At 41.2% G+C, this 21,184-nt stretch overlaps 1 protein-coding gene across 1 annotated transcript in view; it reads left to right on the forward strand.

Moving 5' to 3' along the window:
- LOC149794208 (uncharacterized) overlaps window positions 1–21,184 on the forward strand; it is a 73,443-nt gene that overhangs the window by 21,326 nt on the left and 30,933 nt on the right. Inside the window, exon 7 of the mRNA XM_089966542.1 lies at window positions 18,503–18,571. Within this exon, the coding sequence (XP_089822668.1) occupies window positions 18,503–18,571 (69 nt within the window). The remainder of the gene's footprint in view (window positions 1–18,502; window positions 18,572–21,184) is intronic.

Genomic DNA, 21,184 nt, shown 5'->3' on the forward strand with positions numbered 1-21,184 from the left:
AAGACACAACAATACCACAAGGGTGACCCTACTCAGTAAGGCATTTTCGCAGACTACGTGGATGCCTTTTTGAAACTGAAGCAAGAAGCCAGCGGCTATCCTTCCTGGTGTCACACTCCCGAAGACCAAAGACAATTCAAAGACAAATACTACGAACAAGAAGGCATCCCTTTAGAACACATCGAGAAAAACGAAGGCAGGCGATCGTTTGCCAAAGTGATGTTAAATTGCTTGTGGGGTAAAATGGCACAACGACCGTGTTTACCCAAGACGGAATATTTGACAGAACCTTCCCGCTACTTCCAGATGATTCACGACAAAACCAAATACATGAAACACGTGGACGTCGTTCGAGAGAATTTAATCTTGGTCAATTACGAAGAAGATCTGGACTTTGTACAAGACGACCCTTTTGGAAATGTCATCATTGCGGCTTACGTGACAGCTCATGCTCGCTTAAAATTGTACGAAGCTTTAGAACTGTTAGAAGAACGCGTCCTGTACTTTGACACGGACAGTTGCATTTACATCCATCACCCGATTCAACATCACCCTGACATCGAAGGAGACCGTTTAGGAGCCTGGACAGACGAGCATCCCGACGACAAGATTCTAAGTTTCGTCAGTGGCGGTCCCAAAAATTACGGCTACGAATACCGGGACAAACAAGGAGAAGTGCACACGACGTGCAAAGTGAAAGGACTGACTCTGAATCATCGTACCCGTCGAGTGGTCAACTTTGGGGTATTGAAAGAAGCCTTGCAATCGGGAGAGGATGGAAACTTTAAAGTGACCACCTATCAACCGAACAAGATTGTACGTTTACCCACTCACCACATCGTCAGTCGACCCTTGGAAAAAGTCTATCAAATCGTGTAGCAGAAGCGAGTGCGACTTCCCAATCATTTCACCTTACCGTACGGTCACGTCGGTATTGGTCTGTATATAAAAAGGAACCCTAGGCAAGATCGATAGTTCATTGGGACTACCAAGACCGAGCGAACAAGATGAATACTTTGAAAGAGACATCGTTCCAGTTTGGGGATTGTAAAAAAGTTGTATCTTCATCTAGTGTGACTAATACTGGATGGATAAGACCCAGGCATTGCGACGGAAAATGTCCGGAAGGAAACTGCGATTGTCTATGTGGTTACCATTGTAATTGCGTAACGGAGTTTGCAGACGAGTGCGATTGTGAGCCTTGCGATGTGTACGATGCTGTACGTTGTGACCTGAGCGATGCCGTAAAGCATCATGGGAACTTTAGTGTCCCTACCCCTATCATGGAAAGCGATGCTGTGCGTGTCAAACCTGAGGGATGCGAAAGTGATGCCGCTCGTCCTCTTGGACATTTTACTGGGTTTCGTTTTAAAGGGGAATGTCCACCTTCACGTCTACCCCCTTACGGATGTCATCCAGCCCTGAGCAAACTCCTACCTATGTCACTCAACCCTCATCGAAACGAACCTGTGAAAGACGAATATTCGTTCCCTGTGCGTTTGTCGGAATACTGCGACTTTGAAAATCGTCTTCAATCGTTCAAAGGAAAATGGCCTAAGTATCTGGGAGGACCGACCCCCGAAGAATTAGCCAGAGCCGGATTTTCCTACTTGGGCGAAGGAGATAAAGTCAAGTGCTTCAGTTGCGGTGTGTCACTTCACCACTGGGAACCGCAAGATTCGGCCTACGTTGAACATGCTCGATGGTCACCGAATTGTCATTACTTACCTTTAGTGGGACCGAGACATTGAAGTAACTTCTTACCATAATAATCTGTTCATGGATACTTTACAAGAGAACATTCGTGCTTTGCCTGTGGAGTTGAGAGAACGCATTTATCGAGAGCTGGTCAAAATACAAGTGAAACGTAAAGAACAATTGCATCCGTTACGTCACCGGTGTTTGAACCACTGGTACCTTCAGGCTATACAAGGACTGATTGAGTTGAAAGTGTTCCATTGGACAGACATTGATCAACGACCTCCTGGTTATAAAAAGGAATGGTTTGGTATTGACGATTCTATCTACTACATTGTAAACGTACTGCATCGAATTCCAGAGGAAGAGTTAACGAATTACCAACATCTTGAACAAAATGTCAACTTGGTGAAAGAGGAAACTTCTGAACGAATTGTAATGTGTAGATTAGTGGTGAAACGATTTAGATTCGACAATGAATTAAAACCATGTTTGTGCAAACAGTACATTTCTTGTGTCAGACCAAAGAGGATTTAGTATGACCTATTCATGGATACTTTGCTAGAGAACATTCGTGCTTTGCCTGTGGAGTTGAGAGAACGCATTTACCGAGAGCTGGTGAAAATACAAGTCAAACGTAAAGAACAATTGCATCCGTTACGTCACCAGATCTTTAACCACTGGTACCTGAATGGTATAAGAGAACTGATTCGTCAGAAATTCTTTCAATGGTCAGACCTTGTTCAACACTTTGAGTTAGTGAATGATCGAAATGTTCATTATTTTGGTTACTTCGAGATTCACCTACAGCAATACATTGAGGAAGACAAGTTAAAGGATTATCAACATATTTTACGTGGAATCTACTTAGAGGAAGAGGAAACTTCTAAACGAACTCTGAAGTTTCGGTTACAGTATGCAAGATTTAGATTCCCTACTGGAGAACGAAGATCTCTGGCTAGAAAGTACGTGTATTGTTTCCGAAACAAAGAGACTATAAAAACAGGCTGCCATGCCACGACTTATGTCACATGTCATCCAACAGATTCCGTGGAAGGAACTCAATGACCATATTCAAACCGTGGATCATTACCATCGATTATTACAAGAACTGTATCCATTCAATTTGGGACGACAAGTGGTGTGTGTCTTAGTGACTTGTTTTCTGGGATTTCGTTTACCAGCCGATTCCTTGTGGACTCTTTACGATCAGTACTTACCACCTCCATGGCCTTAAATGGTCACGAAAAACTTCTTTTGCTCAAAGCCTTGCGTTTTCATCTGGATACTTCTCGACCTCAACAGGAAAAAAAGATTCGTCAACTTTTAGCTACCCAAGACGTGTATGACGATGTGTGTGTAGCTTGTGACTTACATCCCCATTGGACAGATGTCCGTGCCTGGAAAGAATGGGGTTTTGAGGCTTGGACCCAAGAAGTGGCCCAGTATGCACGAGAGTTGTTCAAGGAAAAAAGTTACTTTTCAACCCTTGTTAGTGACGGTGCCAGAAGAACCCATCACCCAGGACAGGACTGTCGTGGACAGACCTGAAAGACCCTTTCGGGAGGACACTTGTGTGACCTTACCCCCTACTATAGAACTGGTTAGAACATTACCTAAAACATGTTGTACAGACACTTGTGTTTATTTCACGTTCATCGTTATCATGTGTCTTTTATCCTTGTACTTAAGCCTTTGGCTTTTATGTATTTTTGTCTTTCGTATTCATGTTTGAAAAAAAACATTCAATAAACGTGTTCTGAAAAAGTATATAAACTCTTGTCTTGTTCGTTTTCGTGTCACAAGTGACATTTCTCACACCATGGCTACCTCTACTGTCTCTGCTCCCTCTTCCTCTACTGTCAAAGTCATCGACGAACACTTAGATCGTGCCAGTTGGGAGGCTTTGTATCTTCGCCATCCCTTTAACATGCTCATTGCTGGACCTAGCGGTTCAGGCAAAACCGAATTCGTCAAACGTTTGATCGAACATAAACATCATTTGATCGATCGGCCCCCTCAACGGATCGTGTGGTGTTACAAAGAGTGGCAATCGGCGTACAGCCTCTTACGAGAAAGTCAAGGCGATTCCATCGTGTTTGTGGAAGGCATTCCTAAAGAAGACGACGGCATCGTCTCTGACTCCCGTCAAACCCATTTGGTCATTTTCGACGACATGTTAGGAGAAGACGAAGAAGAAATTAAATTGTGGTTCACGCGCAAAGGGCATCACCGTAATGCCAGTGTCATTTACATCACCCAAAATTTGTTTCAACAAAGTAAAGCCCATCGCACCATCAGTCTCAATGCGCATTACGTGGTCTTGTTTAAAAGCCCTCGAGATAAATCGCAAGTGCAAGTCTTAGCCAAACAGTTAGGAACGCCTTGGCTGACTCAGGCGTACGACGATGCCACTCAAACGCCACATGCCTATTTACTCGTCGATTTGAAACCTACGACCCCCGAGGATTTGCGATTTCGTACCCACTTGTTTCACCACTGGTGCCAAGACGGAGGGCCTGTCCTGTACACGTCTCCGTCCTCGACTTCATTTCACTCCCCATGAAAAAATCTATAAAAACCTCAGACCCTTTTTCGTCTGTCTCACACAGTGTGAACATGACGTCCCTTCAGTCGCATCTTCCCGTCAAATTGATTCGTGCTTTGTATGGCATCAGTCGAGAAAAAGATCCACAAACACGAGCCCGTGTCTTAGAAGCTAGTCTCAAAGAAGTCTTACGATGGTTCACGGTGACGGCACGTCAATTACTCCAAGGAATCATTCAGATTCCTCATCAAACCAAACGCTTTTTCGATCGAAACAAAGTCGCTTTGGTCCAACTGGCCGATCCCCGCATTGACACTCAAACCAAAAAACAAATCATTTTGAAACCTGGAGGGAGCGGTACTCTAGGAGGGGTCATCATTCGCTCACTCTTAAGATGGGATCCTAATGCCCCCAAAGTTATCCCCAAGACAAAAGTCCAACGAAGCCCCAAGAAGAAAAAGAAAAAGACCAGGTCCCCAAGAAGAATAACTTCTCCAGTGGCAGGACCCTCCTCTTACCAGACACCACCACCACCCCGGAAAAAGAAAAGAAGCCCTCAGAAAAAGAAACAGAGAAAAAGTCCCCAGAAAAAGAAAAGTCCACAGAAGAAAACTAGTCGCAAGAGAGGCACTGCGGCCAGGACGCAACCTTACACTCGCAAACCACGACCTGCCACGGCAGTGACTGCGTCTCCGGCATCCTCACGTTCATCCACTTCTCCGTTGATGACACCAAGAACTGAAGAGTACTTGGAGACGTTGATCACACCAAGAACATCTCCGTTGATGACCCCCAAAAGAACTTCCCCAGTGGCAGGACCCTCCAATTTAGTGGCAGTGGCTGCTGCTCACAAAGTACCTTCTCCCAAAATCGAAGTCCAAGAAAGATCGGGCATGTTACAAAGTTTACTGGATTTGTCCAAGCAAGAACTGGCTCGATTTAGTCCGGTGCGTACCCCTGCACGACGTGTCATGCCTGTCCTCAAACTGATAAGACGTAAAGACAATCAGTGGCGACGCGTTCCAGTATAAAAAGAGCCTGTGACCAAGTCGGGGTATCAGTGAACTTGTAAAAGATGTCACCTCCAAGAAGCCACAAAAGAAAGAGACAAAGGCAGACGCGTCATCCGACAAAGCGCTTAGCCAAGCATCGACATTACCCTAAGAAAAGACACAGTCGTTCCAAGAAAAAGAGGCGTCAACAAAGGGGAGGATTCCTTGGCAATTTTGGGAAAAACATTGTCACCTTTATGACAAAGCGATAGTCCCAAAAAAAAGATAAAAGGGTGTGCGTTAAGTCATCGACGTTAGTGTCTGTTCGGTGAATGTCCCGGAACCCACAAGCAAAAATGTCACCCTCCAGAAAACCCCAAGGAAAGAAAAGGAAAGGACTGCCACCACGTTTAGCTAAACATGGGGACATGTTATCTGTCCTGTCCAAAGCTTCTTCACCCCTACGAAAAAAACTCATTCAAACGGCCTCCAAAGAGGTCATCGATACCGTGTGCGAATGTTGTTTGAACGTTTTGAAAGGCACGATCCCTTTGTCCAAACACCAGAAACAATGCTTAGGCAAACATCGTCACGTTCTTCGCCAAATGGTTCGAAAGAAAATTCCCATTCGTCAAAAAAAGAAGATGTTGGTCCAACGTGGAGGCATTTTACCTCTCTTGTTAGGCCCCATACTGAAAGGAGTCTTGGGAACCATGTTGGGAGGACTGGTGGGAGCAAGATAAAAAGGCCTCGGAAGTTCCAAGATCTCAGAATCGACCCCTGACAACCCCATGGAAGGACGAAAACTAGCTTTAGTGCCTTACAAACGATGGATGGAATACCATCGGTGGCAAGAACAACGCACCCCGCATTTACCTCCCAATCCCAATTTGAGCGAGATGTCCCAGTTACAACACGAATTGCAATCCTTGATGGATCGCCAAGATTTGTCCGAAACAGAAAAATCGCAAAAGTACGGTCAACTCTTGCAACGACTGCAACTCTTTCACCAGAAAGCTTTAGACGAAACAGCTTTACCCACTCTAAAAGATTTTAAGACCTTGATGAAAAGTCCAGCACCATCATCATCATTACCACCACCACTACCATCCCCATGGGTCACCAGAGATGCTACCCCACAAAGACCTGAGGAAGAAGAGATGCGCGAAGTGTTTCAAACACCGTCAGCAGCTCCCATTTCGAGTAAGATTGCAGCATCCTTGTTGACCCCGTCCCCCACACCCCAACGAGAAGAAATGAAAGCTTGGGTTAAAAAGATGATGTCCACGCCTCCTTCGACAGAAGTGAAAAAGAAAGAAGGGAAACCAGAAGCGAAAAAAAAAAAGAAAACCAAAGCCATTCCATTGCCACCTCCACCACCACTACCTTCGACTTCTACTCCCGTAGCCCATCGGACACGTAAATCCGTTTCCAAACCACCCTTTCGTCCCACCCAAAGTAGCATCACCGAAGAGTGGGTGACTTATTAACACACACAAAAAAATGGAAAAAGTCTTAGCCAGCATTTACTACGATCCCTCGCATCCTGCAGGTTACGCAGGAGTTCAAAAATTGTATCGTGCTGCCAAAACGCAACTGAAAAGTCTCCGTTTACCTCAAGTGCAACGATGGTTACAAGAACAAGCTACCTACACTTTACACAAACCCATTCGACGCAAGTTTGCCAGAAGTCGCACCCGAGTGGAAGGCATCGATCATCAATGGCAAGCCGATTTAGCTGATGTCTCTCATTTGGCCAGCTACAATCATGGCTACAAATATTTGTTTTGTGTCATCGACGTCTTTTCCAAATTTGCCTGGGTCGTGCCCTTGACTTCGAAATCGAGCAGCGAGTTAGTGCGAGCCCTGCAACGGGTGTTGAAACAAAGCGGTCGTCACCCTCTTCGATGGCAAACGGACAAAGGCACCGAATTTCTGAACCAAGCTTTCCAAAAAGAATTAAAGAAACGTGACATTCATTTTTTTACCACCGAGAATCCCGAAACCAAAGCCAGCATCGTGGAACGTTTTCAACGCACTTTGAAAGAACGCATGTGGAAATATTTTACGCATCACCACACTCTGAAGTACATCGACATCTTACCGCACCTGGTGCAAGCGTACAACCAATCTTACCATCGAAGCATCGGACGTGCCCCGCAAGACGTGACTCCCGACAACGAAGTGCTGGTGTTTGAGCGCCTGTTTGGTACGTCCCCGACGAGGGCTGTCCCCAAGAAAAGTGAAGAGTTGACCGTAGGAGATTGGGTACGCATTGGCAAAACCAAACGCACTTTCGACAAAGGTTACTTACCTAACTGGACGACCGAATTGTTTCGCGTCACTGGACGCGTGCATGGCCGTCATCCTGCCGTCTATAAATTGGAAGACATGAACGGAGAAGTGCTCAAAGGAACGTTTTATTTGCCCGAGTTACAACGTGTCACCAAAAAAGAAGACGACGTGTACGACATCGAAAGCATTCTCGAACGCAGAATCCGTAAAGTGGGCAAACGACGTGTCAAAGAAGTCAAAGTACGTTGGAAAGGATATCCACCAAGTTTCGATTCTTGGATCGACGCTTCGCAAGTCATCGACTATAAAAAGAAGTGACCATCATGCCCTTTCACACATCAGACGCACCTACGTCGACCACTCCTCCTTCACCCAGTTCTTCTGTGCAAGATTTACAAAAACAACCCTTGTGGGTGTGGTGTGGAGAACGTGTGCCTAAAACGCAAATCGTCTTTTTCTGCCAAATCTTCGTGGTGTATTGTGTCATCGGGGCAGCCATTGCCAATTTGAGTTTGCAACAAGGAGACAAACAATTGTGGACCATTTTATTGAGCAGTTGCATCGGTTACCTGCTTCCCAATCCCTCCCTGAAATTCTCCTCGAACGGGAACGTTGTGTCCAGTGCCAGTGCCAGTCACCACTTCAATCACAACCAGAACCCCATTTTGGACAGAGACACGCCTCTGACATCCACTAACCCCTCGGAGAGCCACAGAACTCTGGAATTATGAGTCACCAAAACCAATTTTACTTAACCTTACCCAGTGACAGTTCCATGGAGGTGTTTCCCAACAACACGTTGTGCTGTTACACGGCCAAATTACCTCAAGCCATCCCCTTAGATCACGAAGCCCATTGGGAAGTGGCTTTAGTAGAAATGATTCACCCAACACAAATCAAAAACATCACTGAAACTCAAAACTTTTTTGAGGTCGAAATCCTGAACGAACAATTACAAAAGACCATGAATGAAATCGGCGGGTTTTCAGGGATCACAACACAAGCCAGCAATCCAGCCTTCAAAATCTACACCTTGAAAATTCCACCAGGGTTTTATTTTAGTGGCCAACATTTGGTGGACACTATTGCGGACAGGTTCGAGTTAGCCTTTGGCAAAACCCTGAACAAACATCCTAAACGTGTCACCCTGGAGTACCATAAAGTGGCTCGTCGCTTACTGATGAAATTTCAGGATACTCAACTGTTGTCCTTCAGGTTCAATGGTAGTTTGTTTGAAATTTTGGGTGGACATGCAGAAATGGTCACACACAATATGAGCCCCAAGATCAACAGTAATATGGATTTTTACAAAGCTTTTGGAAAACCGGTAGAACTGAACCAAGGACTTAATTTGATCTTTGTGTACTCCGATGTGGTGGAGTACAACGTGGTGGGACACACCTCCGTGCCGTTACTGCGTGTCATTCCTTTCAAAGTGGATAGTACCACGACCAGTGACCAGGAAGGTGGAAACACTTACCACGTCCACCGGGAATTTGTACATCCTCACTATTTACCCGTCAGCAAGTCGTATTTGGACACGGTCAACATTACTATAAAAGGAGATTTGGGACAAAATATTCCATTCACCAAAGGAAAAGTCACGGTGAAACTCCATTTTCGAAAACGGTTTTCTCACGACTCGTAAGTAAGTCATGTATCCAGTGTACCGAGGGGTTGCTCAACAGAGAGGACACGGTTTAGGAGACATGTTAAAATCGGCCTTTCGTTCGGTGGCCCCGGTGTTGAAACCGATGGTGACACGCGGATTGCACGCCTTGAAAGATGCGGCACTGACACAAGGCAAAGAATTTCTCCAAAATGTCATCATCGACAAACAAAACCCTAAAGAAGCCTTCATGAGGGCTGGCAAAAATGTCTTGCTGCAAACGGGCAAAGACATTTTGGGTCGCCGAGACACACCTATAAATGCCCTGCACGCTACCGAGTCAGGCATTCAGCAAGGACAAGGCAGAAAGAGACGACGACGAATAAAACACCCTTTCACCAGACTTCAAGCGAGAAAGGCCAAGAAAAGAAGAACCGTTCGAGACTTAGACGTTTTCGATTATTGAGAGAACAGAACAAAAAAATGATGCACCGAGAGTCTTGCGCTTGTTCCAAGACGGAACTGGATCTGTTTGCCATGCCCCCCACCATGATGACCATGCAAGAATCCCAGTGGGTGGAATTTCATCCCGTCTCCTCATTGACCGATTCCGCTCCCATCGAGTTTGAAATCAAAGGACAGCCCGAAGATTACATCGATCTGAATAGCAGTTACTTGTACCTGAAAGTCAAAGTTCTAGATAAGGAAAATAAAACAGTAGAAGACACTGAGAATATAGCTCCCGTCAACAATTTCATGCATTCCTTTTTCAGCTCAGTGGACTTGTACTTGAATAACAAACTAGTCAGCAGCAGCATGGATACTTACCCTTACCGTGCCTACCTGGAAAATCTCTTGACGTACGGAATAGATGCCAAGGACACTCGTCTCAATGCTTGTGTGCTATGGGAACCTGACGAAGCGGACAAGTTTAAGATAAGTGACGCAAGTGAAAATGACGGCTTTGGGGAAAGACGAAGCAGAATCACAAATGGACAAAGTTTAGAACTGATGGATCGTTTGCATTTGGACATGTGGTTGCAAGAGAAATATTTGCTAAACGGGGTCAATCTTCGCTTGAGACTGAATCGTAGCAGTACCGCTTTCCATTTGTTGGCTGATGCTGATGCTACTAAGACTGGCAATCCCAAAAGCCAAATCGAGGAGGCCAAACTCTACGTACGACGCGTGGAAGTGTTACCCAAAGTGGGAAACGACATCAGTCAGACGTTGAGCAGAACGACCGCCAAGTATCCCATACGGCGTGTGGAAGTGAAAACGTTCACCATTCCCGCTCAACATCATTCCATGATCGAAGATCATCTGTTTCAAGGACAGTTACCCAAACGTTTAATCCTTGGTATGGTCGAGAATTCAGCCTTCAACAGAGCCTTCGCTGAAAATCCTTTCCACTTTCAACACTTCGACGTGAAGAAAATCGAAGTCAGTCGCGATGGCAAGACCTTGTGTACCCGACCTTTCGAGCCTGACTTTGCCAAGAAGAATTACTTGAGATCGTACTTGTCCCTGTACGAAGCCACGGGCCAGTTAGGAACCAACACCAGTCACGGCATTACGTACAAGGATTACGCAGGAGGTTATGCTTTGTGGGCTTTCGATTTCACTCCAGACCAAGGCAGCGACGAGGGACATTTCCATCCTATAAAATCAGGCCAGATTCGTGTGGAACTTCAGTTTGCAAATCCTCTGCCAGAGACAGTGAACGTCATCCTGTATGCAGAATTCGATAATACCATAGAAATCAACAGTTTGAGAGAAGTCATTCTAGATTACTAGAAGCCATGGAAGACTGTTATCCCTCTTTACCTAGTGGAGAAACTTTGGACATGAAATGTGAGGAGACCGTGGAAAAAGAAGTGATCATGATGAAGTCGAGATGGCCAGAACAAGAAGCCCATTTAGTCTCCTGTTTTGCCAAACACTTGGTCGACAAAATGACGGAATTGATCAAGAAAAATTGTTATGGATGTCAAAACGATCATCCCAGTCAAATTCAACACGATAAATGCCTGATGTTAAGTCAAGAAGAAAAATTGGACGAGTATCTGGACGAAGCTTGGAGTCTCATCTCGAACAAAGACGTGTTGCACCAGTGGTATAAAGACTTGCGTGAACATTCTTGTCCACCATTAACCACTCAAGAGATCCATCGTATCGAAGCTCTCCTGAATCAGAGTGAGGAAACAGAACGAATAACCGTTTATTCGTCAGACATTTTCAAGCAAAAAGTCAGGATCGAATTGACGACTTATTACCTGTGAAGATTAAAAACACACAAATCAATGGATACCTGGGAACTTTATTACCTTTTGAACCACAGTTCGTATACGGCTTCTTGGAATCTTGTCGTCTGTGCTAAAGATGAACTCCCTCATCGCAAACCTAAAGACCATCAAGCTTACGTGATCAACACGGACGACAGTCATCTCCCAGGAACCCACTGGGTAGCCGTCTACTTTCCTCAAGAAGGATGTGTGGAATATTTCGATTCGTACGGATTGCCCCCTTTGGAAGACGATATCATTGACTTTATGAGAAGAAATGCTCAAACCACCCGATTCAATAATGTGAAATTACAAGGCACAGATTCCTTGGTGTGTGGACAGTACTGTGTGTATTTTCTACATCATCGCAGCCTGGGCTATTCCTTAGAACATTTAGTGACTCATTTCGATCCTCGTTCTTCTGCTAGAAACGATGTGAAAGTAGATCGATGGTTTTGTGACCATTACGCTTATCTTTTGTCTCAAGCTAGGAAACGTAGTGTCCATCAATGGCCTAATGATTTCCAACAGTGGAAATCACAATTTCATTCACAACGTTGTCAGCCCTGTTTAAAGTAGATTGTCCATTGAGAAAACAAATGTTTGTGATTTGAAAAAAATTGTTTGATGTTATAGTGTTGGATTATTGTTAAAAATGTTAGAGTTGTTGTTTAGTGTTAAGTGATTTTTGAATAAAAAATGTTGTGTTTTGAAAAAAAATGCCTTTGTGGTTTGTTTAGCTATAAGAATGTTGGATTGATGCTCTTTCATTTTCTTACTATCCCTCTCATGACACTCACTGAACGTTGCAACTAGAAAACCGTGTGGGGGATGTTTTCCTTCACGTGCGCGCTTTGACTTTAAGAACCGGGGTTGTTTCCAGTCTAACCATCCATTGTCGACTCATCCTCCTACGAAGATGTGCTCCAAACTAGCTAAGCTCAACGAAGCCTACGTGAATTTGCATAGGGTCAGACACAGTCTGATACCGAAGCCAGAAGAAATAGAGAATGTGAGAATGTTAAAAATCACTGAAGACCTGATAGAAGAACTCTTCAGAGAAGAAATGAACAGGGAGAAAGAAGAATGGACAGAGAAGTACAGACTTCAGAGACAGCAGCAACAGCAGCAACAGCAGCAGCAGCAGCAGCAACCTGAAGCTGACAGAGGCTTTGTCGATTGCCGTATCGACACCAAAGAGTTCTTCTTCTCTTTCCGAAGAAGCAGACCTATTGCCAGAAAGTCTATCCTCAGAGGACATCGCATTCTTAGAAACTAAAAAAAGAATGCCATAGCAAAACAAAAAAAAAAACAGCCCTTTTCAGGGCTACCCAATACTCTAGAAAAGAAATAACGATGGATTTGCCAATGTGTGTAGGTAGAGTAGTGTGAAAATAAACACTAACTCTTTCTTAAAAAATGTGAGGGTATGTGTTTGTGTGTTTGTGTGTTTGTGTTTGTAAGTGATAAAGTAGGTTGGTGTGGATAGTAGATTAAAATGATGTTTGTTTTTTTTGGGCTGTTTGAGGTGTATATTTGGGGTTAGATTGGATTGCTTTGCGTATGTGGATAGTCTATTGAAGTGATTTATAAAAAAATTTACAATAGTGATGGGTAGCATAAAAAAGTGAGTGAGTGAGTGTTTCTTTTAGGTCCGCGCGTTGTTGTTTTTTTTTTGGTCATGATCTAGGTAAGATCAATTTTATGTTATTAGGGGGATGTTTTCCTTCACGTCCGCGCTTTCAGTATAAATTGAAACTCGTTCGGCAGTCCAGCTACCCTTGTTGATTGATCAACACTGCCAGAAGAATGAATAGCAGAATAGTGAAACTATTAGAACTCCAGATGCACCTGGAATATGCCAGGCGCATAGTAAATGAACTATCAGCGGAGGCTATCGTAGAAGAAGCAAGAACAAAGAACGAAGAGGAGAGAAGACAGAGGGAAGAGGAAGAAAAAAAACTAGAAGAGAGGATGTCATACAATATTCCCGAGACAGAGGATTGGGGTGCTGAAGCGAATCATCCCGCCTCTGCACTCTCAAGACAAAAAGTAAAAAGAGACTGGAGTCAAAGATGCGTGTGCGGCGCCAGGCCTGGAAGGTGCAACCATTAGATAGGTGCATCTGGAGTTAAAAAAACAGCCCTTTTAAGGGCTACCCAATACTCTAGAAAAGAAATAACTATCCATTTGCCAATGTGTGTAGGTAGGGTAGTGTGAATATAAACACTAACTCTTTATTTATAGCGAGAGTGTATGAGTTTGTGTGTTTGTGTGTTTTTGTTTGTAAATGATGAAGTAAGTTTGTGTGAATAGTAGATTATGGGTTTATTTATTGATTCTTAGCGTATGTAGAGAGTATAGTTGTGGTTATATTATATGAAATGAGAAAAGTGGGGATGTTTTCTTTCACGTACGCGCGTTGATGGGTCATGATCTAGGTAAGATCATTTTTATGTTTTTAGGGGATGTTTTCCATCACGTCCGCGCTTTCACTATAATAAGCCACCACGTTCGTCGTTCGAACCATTCTACGGAATAAGTAAACAAGAAGATGGTGGTTGCAAGTGACTTGTTCAACAATTTGGTACATATATACAACTTGATAATAGATGGTATCTATGTAGTGGAGAGACTGGAAAAAGAATGGAAGATAGCAGAGTACCTGGACTACGCTAAATGTCTAAACATAGCCAAAGAACTGATAGTAGGAATGATTGAAGAGGAGGAAAAAAGATTGAGAGGTATGATAAATCCCACCTATGTCAGAGTGGGAAGCCTAAAGGAAGCACTTGACAATGCAAGCAAAGTCAGGTGCTTTCTTGAAAAAATGTCACATGGGACAGAGTGCTCTTATGTGGAGAGAGGCCAGGAAAGACTGAGGAAAGGAGAGGAGTTGATGAGAAAAGTGATGGAGGTAGAAGTCAAGAAGATTAAAGAGAGATGGTATAAAGAAAGAAAAGAAGAAGAAAATAGAAAAAAAAGGGATGAATTTGAAAAACTGAACACAAACTAGATGAAAATCCAAGAGAAGTTCCGGGCCATGGGCCACCCGGACTGGCTGCCGGAAACAGAAAAGAAAAAGAAGAAAGGAATGATGGACAAAATAAGAGGATGGTGGAAGAAGTTAAGAAGTTAAAAGAAGAAGAAGAAAAACCCAAAGGCCCTTTTCAGGGCCCCCATATTTCTCGAAAAGAGATAGTCTTTCCATTGCCTACCCCTTTTTTTATTTTATTTTTTATTTTATTTTTTTTTTAAAAAAATAGAGACCCTCCCTGTTTCAATTTTACATAGACCCTATACAGTCCCAAGGGTTTTTTGACCATGTTAAATTTGCATAGACCCTATATTGTCCCAGGGTTTTTGGCCATGTTAATTCCCATAGACCCTATATTGTCCCAGGGTTTTTGTCCATGTTAATTCCCATAGACCCTATATGTTCCCACGATTTTTCTCCATGTTAAATTTACATAGACCCTATATGTTCCCAAGGGTGTTTTTAATGATAATTCCCATAGACCCTATAAGATCCCCCTTAACTACTGACGGATATGTAGTTGGTCGATTTCAGTGCTTCAAAACCCGAATGTATTCTATTCATAAGGAAAGAAATAAAATATTTTACCGAAACTGAGTTTAACGGGAAGAAACGTCTTGTCAGCTCACATTGTTACCTCGGAATAATATTCATTTCGTATAAAACTTGGTCCTGAGATACATACAATATATTTCATTCTGTATCCAGTCGTCCCAGATACTTAATAAATTTTTTATTACATTCTATCAGAATGTCATATCAGTAAATTGTGCTTAAATTACATTCAAGACCTGATTAAAGGCGGAGCAAATGGAGGGCCCTGAAAAGAAGTGAAATGCTTGGGGTGGGTTGGAAGAGCATTATATTTTAAATTGCCCTAGGGTCGCCTACCACCTTAATCCGGCCTTGTTTGCGTTCGTTCAGTTTTGGAATATGTATCCGAAGTTTGGCTGCCGGTACGACAAATAATTCTGAAACTAGAAAGAAGACAGAAACAAACCAACTTAAAGTTGCAAAAATCATCGCTGATCTCCGAAGATCATTATGCAGAGATTCCCTCTACTCTATAACTAGGTGGCAATCACTTTAAAAAATAAAAGGAACTTAGGCAAATTTTTAAAAAAAAGTCATTGCCAAAAACTGTTCGAATTATATCACAGACTAAATCAATCGCACAAAGTTTTGTCTCTCAAAAGAATAAGAAATGCATATAACTTAGATCAAATCCAGACTAAAACATTTTTATATGAAACTTCTGGTTAAGATCTGCATCTTCATATCTCTTGTTTTGCGAGTGAAAAAGCTTCTGTTTTATTTTTACGTCTACGACATACTTGTGGCACTCCTAAACAGGACCTATTTCGAGCTAATCTCTAGGACGATCACACCAGCTTCTAAGGATCGGCAATTGAAATTAGTACTTTATATTCAGATGCAAGTCAAAATTATAGTATCTGAGTTAAATGTAATTCAAAATCTTTCAATGTTTAGCTCACCTGGATGTAAGGACACGTGACCTTATCGTATGACCCAACGTACAGCATGTGTTGTCCATTCTATGTCGTCAGTCATCCGTCGTTTATCATTTATCAACAAAACTATTTCAAATTCTTCGCAAAAACAGCTGGTTCAATTTTGATCAAATTTGGTTGGAATTTTCATCATGATCTTCTCTACTAATAAGTCACTTCGCCTTTAGAATAGCTGAGTCGGTTTTTATCAGATTTTGTTGGAATGTTTCTTATCACATTCTATATAAATATTATGTCTTGGGTGGTTTTCCTAGCAAATGCATGGCTTCCACAGCAACAGGTTGGAAAACCTATTTTCGACTTCCCTACAACAGTTGGAGAAATAAATATCAAACTTGGAAAATCTGTTTCTGAGAACATGCTTTACCCATAGTTTGCCTGGGTTGCCTCATATAGAAAATGGCGTGACTTCCGTATCAACAAAGTGGAGAATTAGATATCAACTTCCTTTCAAGATTGGCTCAGCCATTTTCGATGAAAGGTGGGAAATATGTTTTTAGAACAGACACTCTATCAAGATTTGGACCTGGATGGCTCCCCATCGACGGTGTAGCTTCCTTAGCAACACTTTGGAGAATCTATTTTCGACTTGCATTCTGGAACGGTAGAGTCAATTTCAATGCCACTTCATAGGAGTGTTTTTTTGTGGATATACTATATCAACGGTGTGACTTTCTTAGCGACAAGTTGTAAAACTTACTGTTGACTTCTCTAGAACAGTTTAACAATTCAATTGAAATAAAACTTGGAATGAGTAATTCAAGGAAAGTACTTAGGAAATGCTTCCTGATATTATGATTTTGTGCACGGCTGCTCTACTAGTAAGGGCGTGGCTTCTTTGGCACCAAATTGGGAAACCTATTTCGACTTACCTAGAACGGATGAACCATTTGTAATATAATCACATACTCTATCAAAACTTTTCTAGGAAAGGCTCCCCTAGCAACGAAGTGACCCCCTTAGCAACAAGTTGGAACACTTATTGTTTAATTCTCATGAACAACTGAGCCAATCAATTCCAATCAAACTGGGTTGTGATATTTCTTAGGGATAGCTTTATCGAAATTGTGTATGGGTGACTCCTCTACGAACGATGTGGAACACATATGTTCAATTTCTCTAGAATGGCTGAGCAAATTTTATAAAACTCTATAGGAATGGGGTTTTATGACACGCTATATCAAACATTTGTTAGAAATGGTTGTGCTAGTTACGGAATGGCTTCCTTAGCAACAATTTGGAAAAATATTTGTTTATTATTTCTTGCTAGAATGGCCGAGTCAGTTTAAATCAAACCTGGTAGGAATGTTTATTATAAAATGATTTATCAAAACTATATCCAGAGTGGTTCTTCTAGGAACGCAGTGGCTTCCGTACGTAGCAATCATGTGAGAAGCTTGTTACAACTTAATACCCCAGAAAGGCTAAGCCAGATTTGATTAAATCCGTTATAAATGTTTCTTAGGACATGCTCTATCAATATTATGTTCAAGTTGACTCTGCTTGAACAATGTGACATGCATGGCTAATATATTGAAAACCTCTTTTGCTTTTAAAATTATTCTCTTGAGCGGCTGATTTTAATTTTATCTGGACGTGGCAAAAGTGTTTCTTAGGACGTGCACTTTGACAATTATGTCCAATGTGCACCCCGAGCAAAATTGTGGCTCCCGCAGAAACTGTATGGAAAACCTATTTTCAGCTTCTTCCTCAGAACAGCATTGGCAATTTTGATCCAACTTAGCATGTATTTTTCTTAGGTCATGCTGTATCATGAGTGTGGCTTACTTGGCTACCACAGCAACAATGTGGTTTTGATAGCATCCTGGCGGAAGACCTACGCATGATGAAGTATGTTGGTAGATTTTATGTATTTAGAACGACTTGCCATATGGTATGGCCAGAGTCCAGGTTTCAACACATTTAATATTCATATGAACGATGCCAATACACCATCAAATTCAAATGAAAAAGAACATATCATATGCAGCCAGTTTCTACCAGATAGCTGGAAAATAGTATAACATGAGTGCCTTTCAATCCAACGCACTTTGTTTACTACATTTGTACTTGAGACCAACGTATGCTAGGCGAGCAATATTAGGCCCACTTTGGCCCCTTGTCAACACTCCGATTCATTTAGATAATATTTTCTTCGGCAGTGAGCTAGTCTATTGATGTAAATGCTTTATAATGCGCGAGATTAAAAGGTACATCGCTAACAGAACCCGTTTCAGTTAATGAATTTAACTAACTAGCGTTATTTCTTTATCACGGTACTTGCTGGCATAACTATGTATGCCTCTGTCTGTCTGCCTCAGTTGAACTTGTAACATATTCTTTACAAATTGTGCCAATAATTGTAGCTATATACTGGAAAGGAACTACTAAGTTACAAAAACTTGTTTCCCATTTGCCATTTATATTGGTATTCACTTCTTAAAATATGCTCCAAGTCAGCGTTTCTGTTCAAAATACAAAAGTAATTAAAGCTATTTATTTGCAGGTCTGTAGTTTGGAGCCAGTTAATTTCCCGCCATATACTTTCTACACCAGCCATTGTAGTCATCAGGAGGTAAGACAAAGCACACATAGATAAAGTACACACAGCAAGATACAATACACACAGTAAGATACAATACACACAGTACGATACAATACACACAGTAAGATACAATGCACACATAGATACAGTACACACAGTAAGATACAATACACAAATAGATACAGTACACACAGTAAGATACAGTATACATTAAGATACAGTACACACAGTAAGACACAATACACAAAGTAAGATACAATACACACGGTAAGGTCCAATACACACATTTAGATATTGCACACACAATACAGTACACACAGTAAGATACAACACTCAGTAAGATACAAAGCACAGTAAGATACAGTACACACTTTAAATATAGTATCTAACAAAATTTATTACATTTATATAAACTCCTAAATTATACTATGTGTAGACAACCGTAACATTAGAATAAAAAATATAGAAGTATTTTAAAGATCTCATTTATAAACCAACATATTTTATATTGTAACGTGCTCCACCCCGGGGTTAATTTCCCAGCGCAAGCTCCCTTATATTTAGAGAATTTCTTCCTGTTTCAATGGTTCGGCAATCCTCAAACTGAGACTTTGAATTGGTTGCAATAGTATAATGTACTGGTAGTAGATAGTAAGTCGTCTGATAACAGACGAAATCTCTGTAGAAATAATGGCTTCTTATACTAGCTACTTATAATGTGAGGAAATTATTTATCTAAGTATATAAACAACATAAAATCTGAATGAGAAAAATAGAGGATTTATTTTAGTCTTAAAATGTCAATAAACAAATCAATATAATAGAATTCACATATTCTCTTCCTAGTCAATAAATAAATTAGTATAACAGAACGTACATATACTTATAACCAGCAGTCTCAACAGTTAGTATTAAATAATAATATTGATCAAATATAATTTACTGTAATACTTTTATAATGTTTATAGCGGTAACATTAAAATCCCAATACAAACGGATTCAAATAAATAGGATTAACAGGCGAAACGGGTAACCATTTCTTTTATGATAAAAATATAAAGTCATACAAATGTACTGAAATAGCGTTATGGAGGCCCTATATCCCTACATAAGAGTATTCAACACTTTATCTTTGGCTTTGATTTTCCTTAGTACATAAATTTACTATTAAATTTTTATACTGCATAAATGAATGTATATTTTCTAATATTATTATTTCTACTTAGAGAATGGTAACATTCCCTATCCCTTTTGGAAGCCGATAATATATTGTAGCTGTATACGAACCCGATGCCGGTTGAAGGGAAACTGACTGGTTTGCGCGACACCCATATTTATAACCTTCGGTTGCACTACACAGTGTAATACTCCGCCAAAATAGTACATATTGTTAACAAGTATTTAAGACTCAGTAAATACTAAATATCGTTAAATTATTAAGATACAAAACAAACATTAAATGCTAATTATATTATTACAATCTTGATCGCAAGCGTATGGTCAAACACTAGAATCCTTGTGTCACACGTATAAACAGTAAACATTGGCCTCCAAAAAAGCTGGTGGTGCGGGAAAATTAGAACATGCACCATCCTAATGCGTTATCCTCGCAGGTGAAGGTAAGTTCATTATTTTCATGTTGAGCATAACTTATTCTACGTAAAAACTAGTTATATCAACAGTTTATTGCTGTTCAATAATGACTGCATATACCGCGTAGTGGAAATCTGAGGTGCCTCCAATACGTAAATTGCCTCCAAAACAAAGATGGCGGACATCGTGAAATACATTGAACGTTGTACATAATATCAATCATACAGAACATTTGTTTTATAATACATCGAACTTAACATAGTCTCAGAATATTCAATTGTATATGAAACTAGTATATGTGTGATTTACAGCATTGAAACAATGTAAACCAATGATATGACACATTGGAGGTGCGTCCAATACGTAAATTGCCTCCAAAACAAATATGGCGGACATCGTGAAATACATTGAACGTTGTACATAATATCAGTCATACAGAACATTTGTTTTGTGATACATCGAACTTAACATAGTCTCAGAATATCCATCTGCATATGAAACTAGTATATTTGTATTCATGTAATATTCGTAACAATATTATCTCGAACAAGCTCGTTTGCATGGTACTGGGGGTGAGGGGGGTTTGGTAACTGCCAAAATAATGCAACATATTATCAGCTACACTATGCTTTGTGACATCATACGAAATCGTAGCACAATAAAATTAATTTAAAAAGAAAGAGAGAAAAAAAAAATACAAAAAAATAACGCTAGTGCCGATGTATTCTTACAAACCTACAGTCACTATAACGAACTTTAATTATCAAGCACCAAGTAGCTGACGAGGAAAAAAAAAGAGAGAAAAAGAGAATCACTTACACTGAAAGGACTGTTCGTCACATGTCACAGCATTTTGTTTTGTAAAAAAATGTCTCTCCAAAACTTAATTCACCAACATCTACGATAACCTTATGGAAATTAGTATGTATAGCAATTACTTCAGGGTATATCCTGGGCAAGCAGCACTTGAAAACAAGCCAACACATTTCTAACTAAGCTCCGTGTCTGTGCGGTTTTCTCTATAATTGATTCACCAGCCCAGTTTAACTA

Source organism: Sinohyriopsis cumingii, chromosome 8, assembly GCF_028554795.1.
Source record: "Sinohyriopsis cumingii isolate HCF-2022 chromosome 8, ASM2855479v2, whole genome shotgun sequence".
Taxonomy (NCBI): Eukaryota; Metazoa; Mollusca; class Bivalvia; order Unionida; family Unionidae; genus Sinohyriopsis; species Sinohyriopsis cumingii.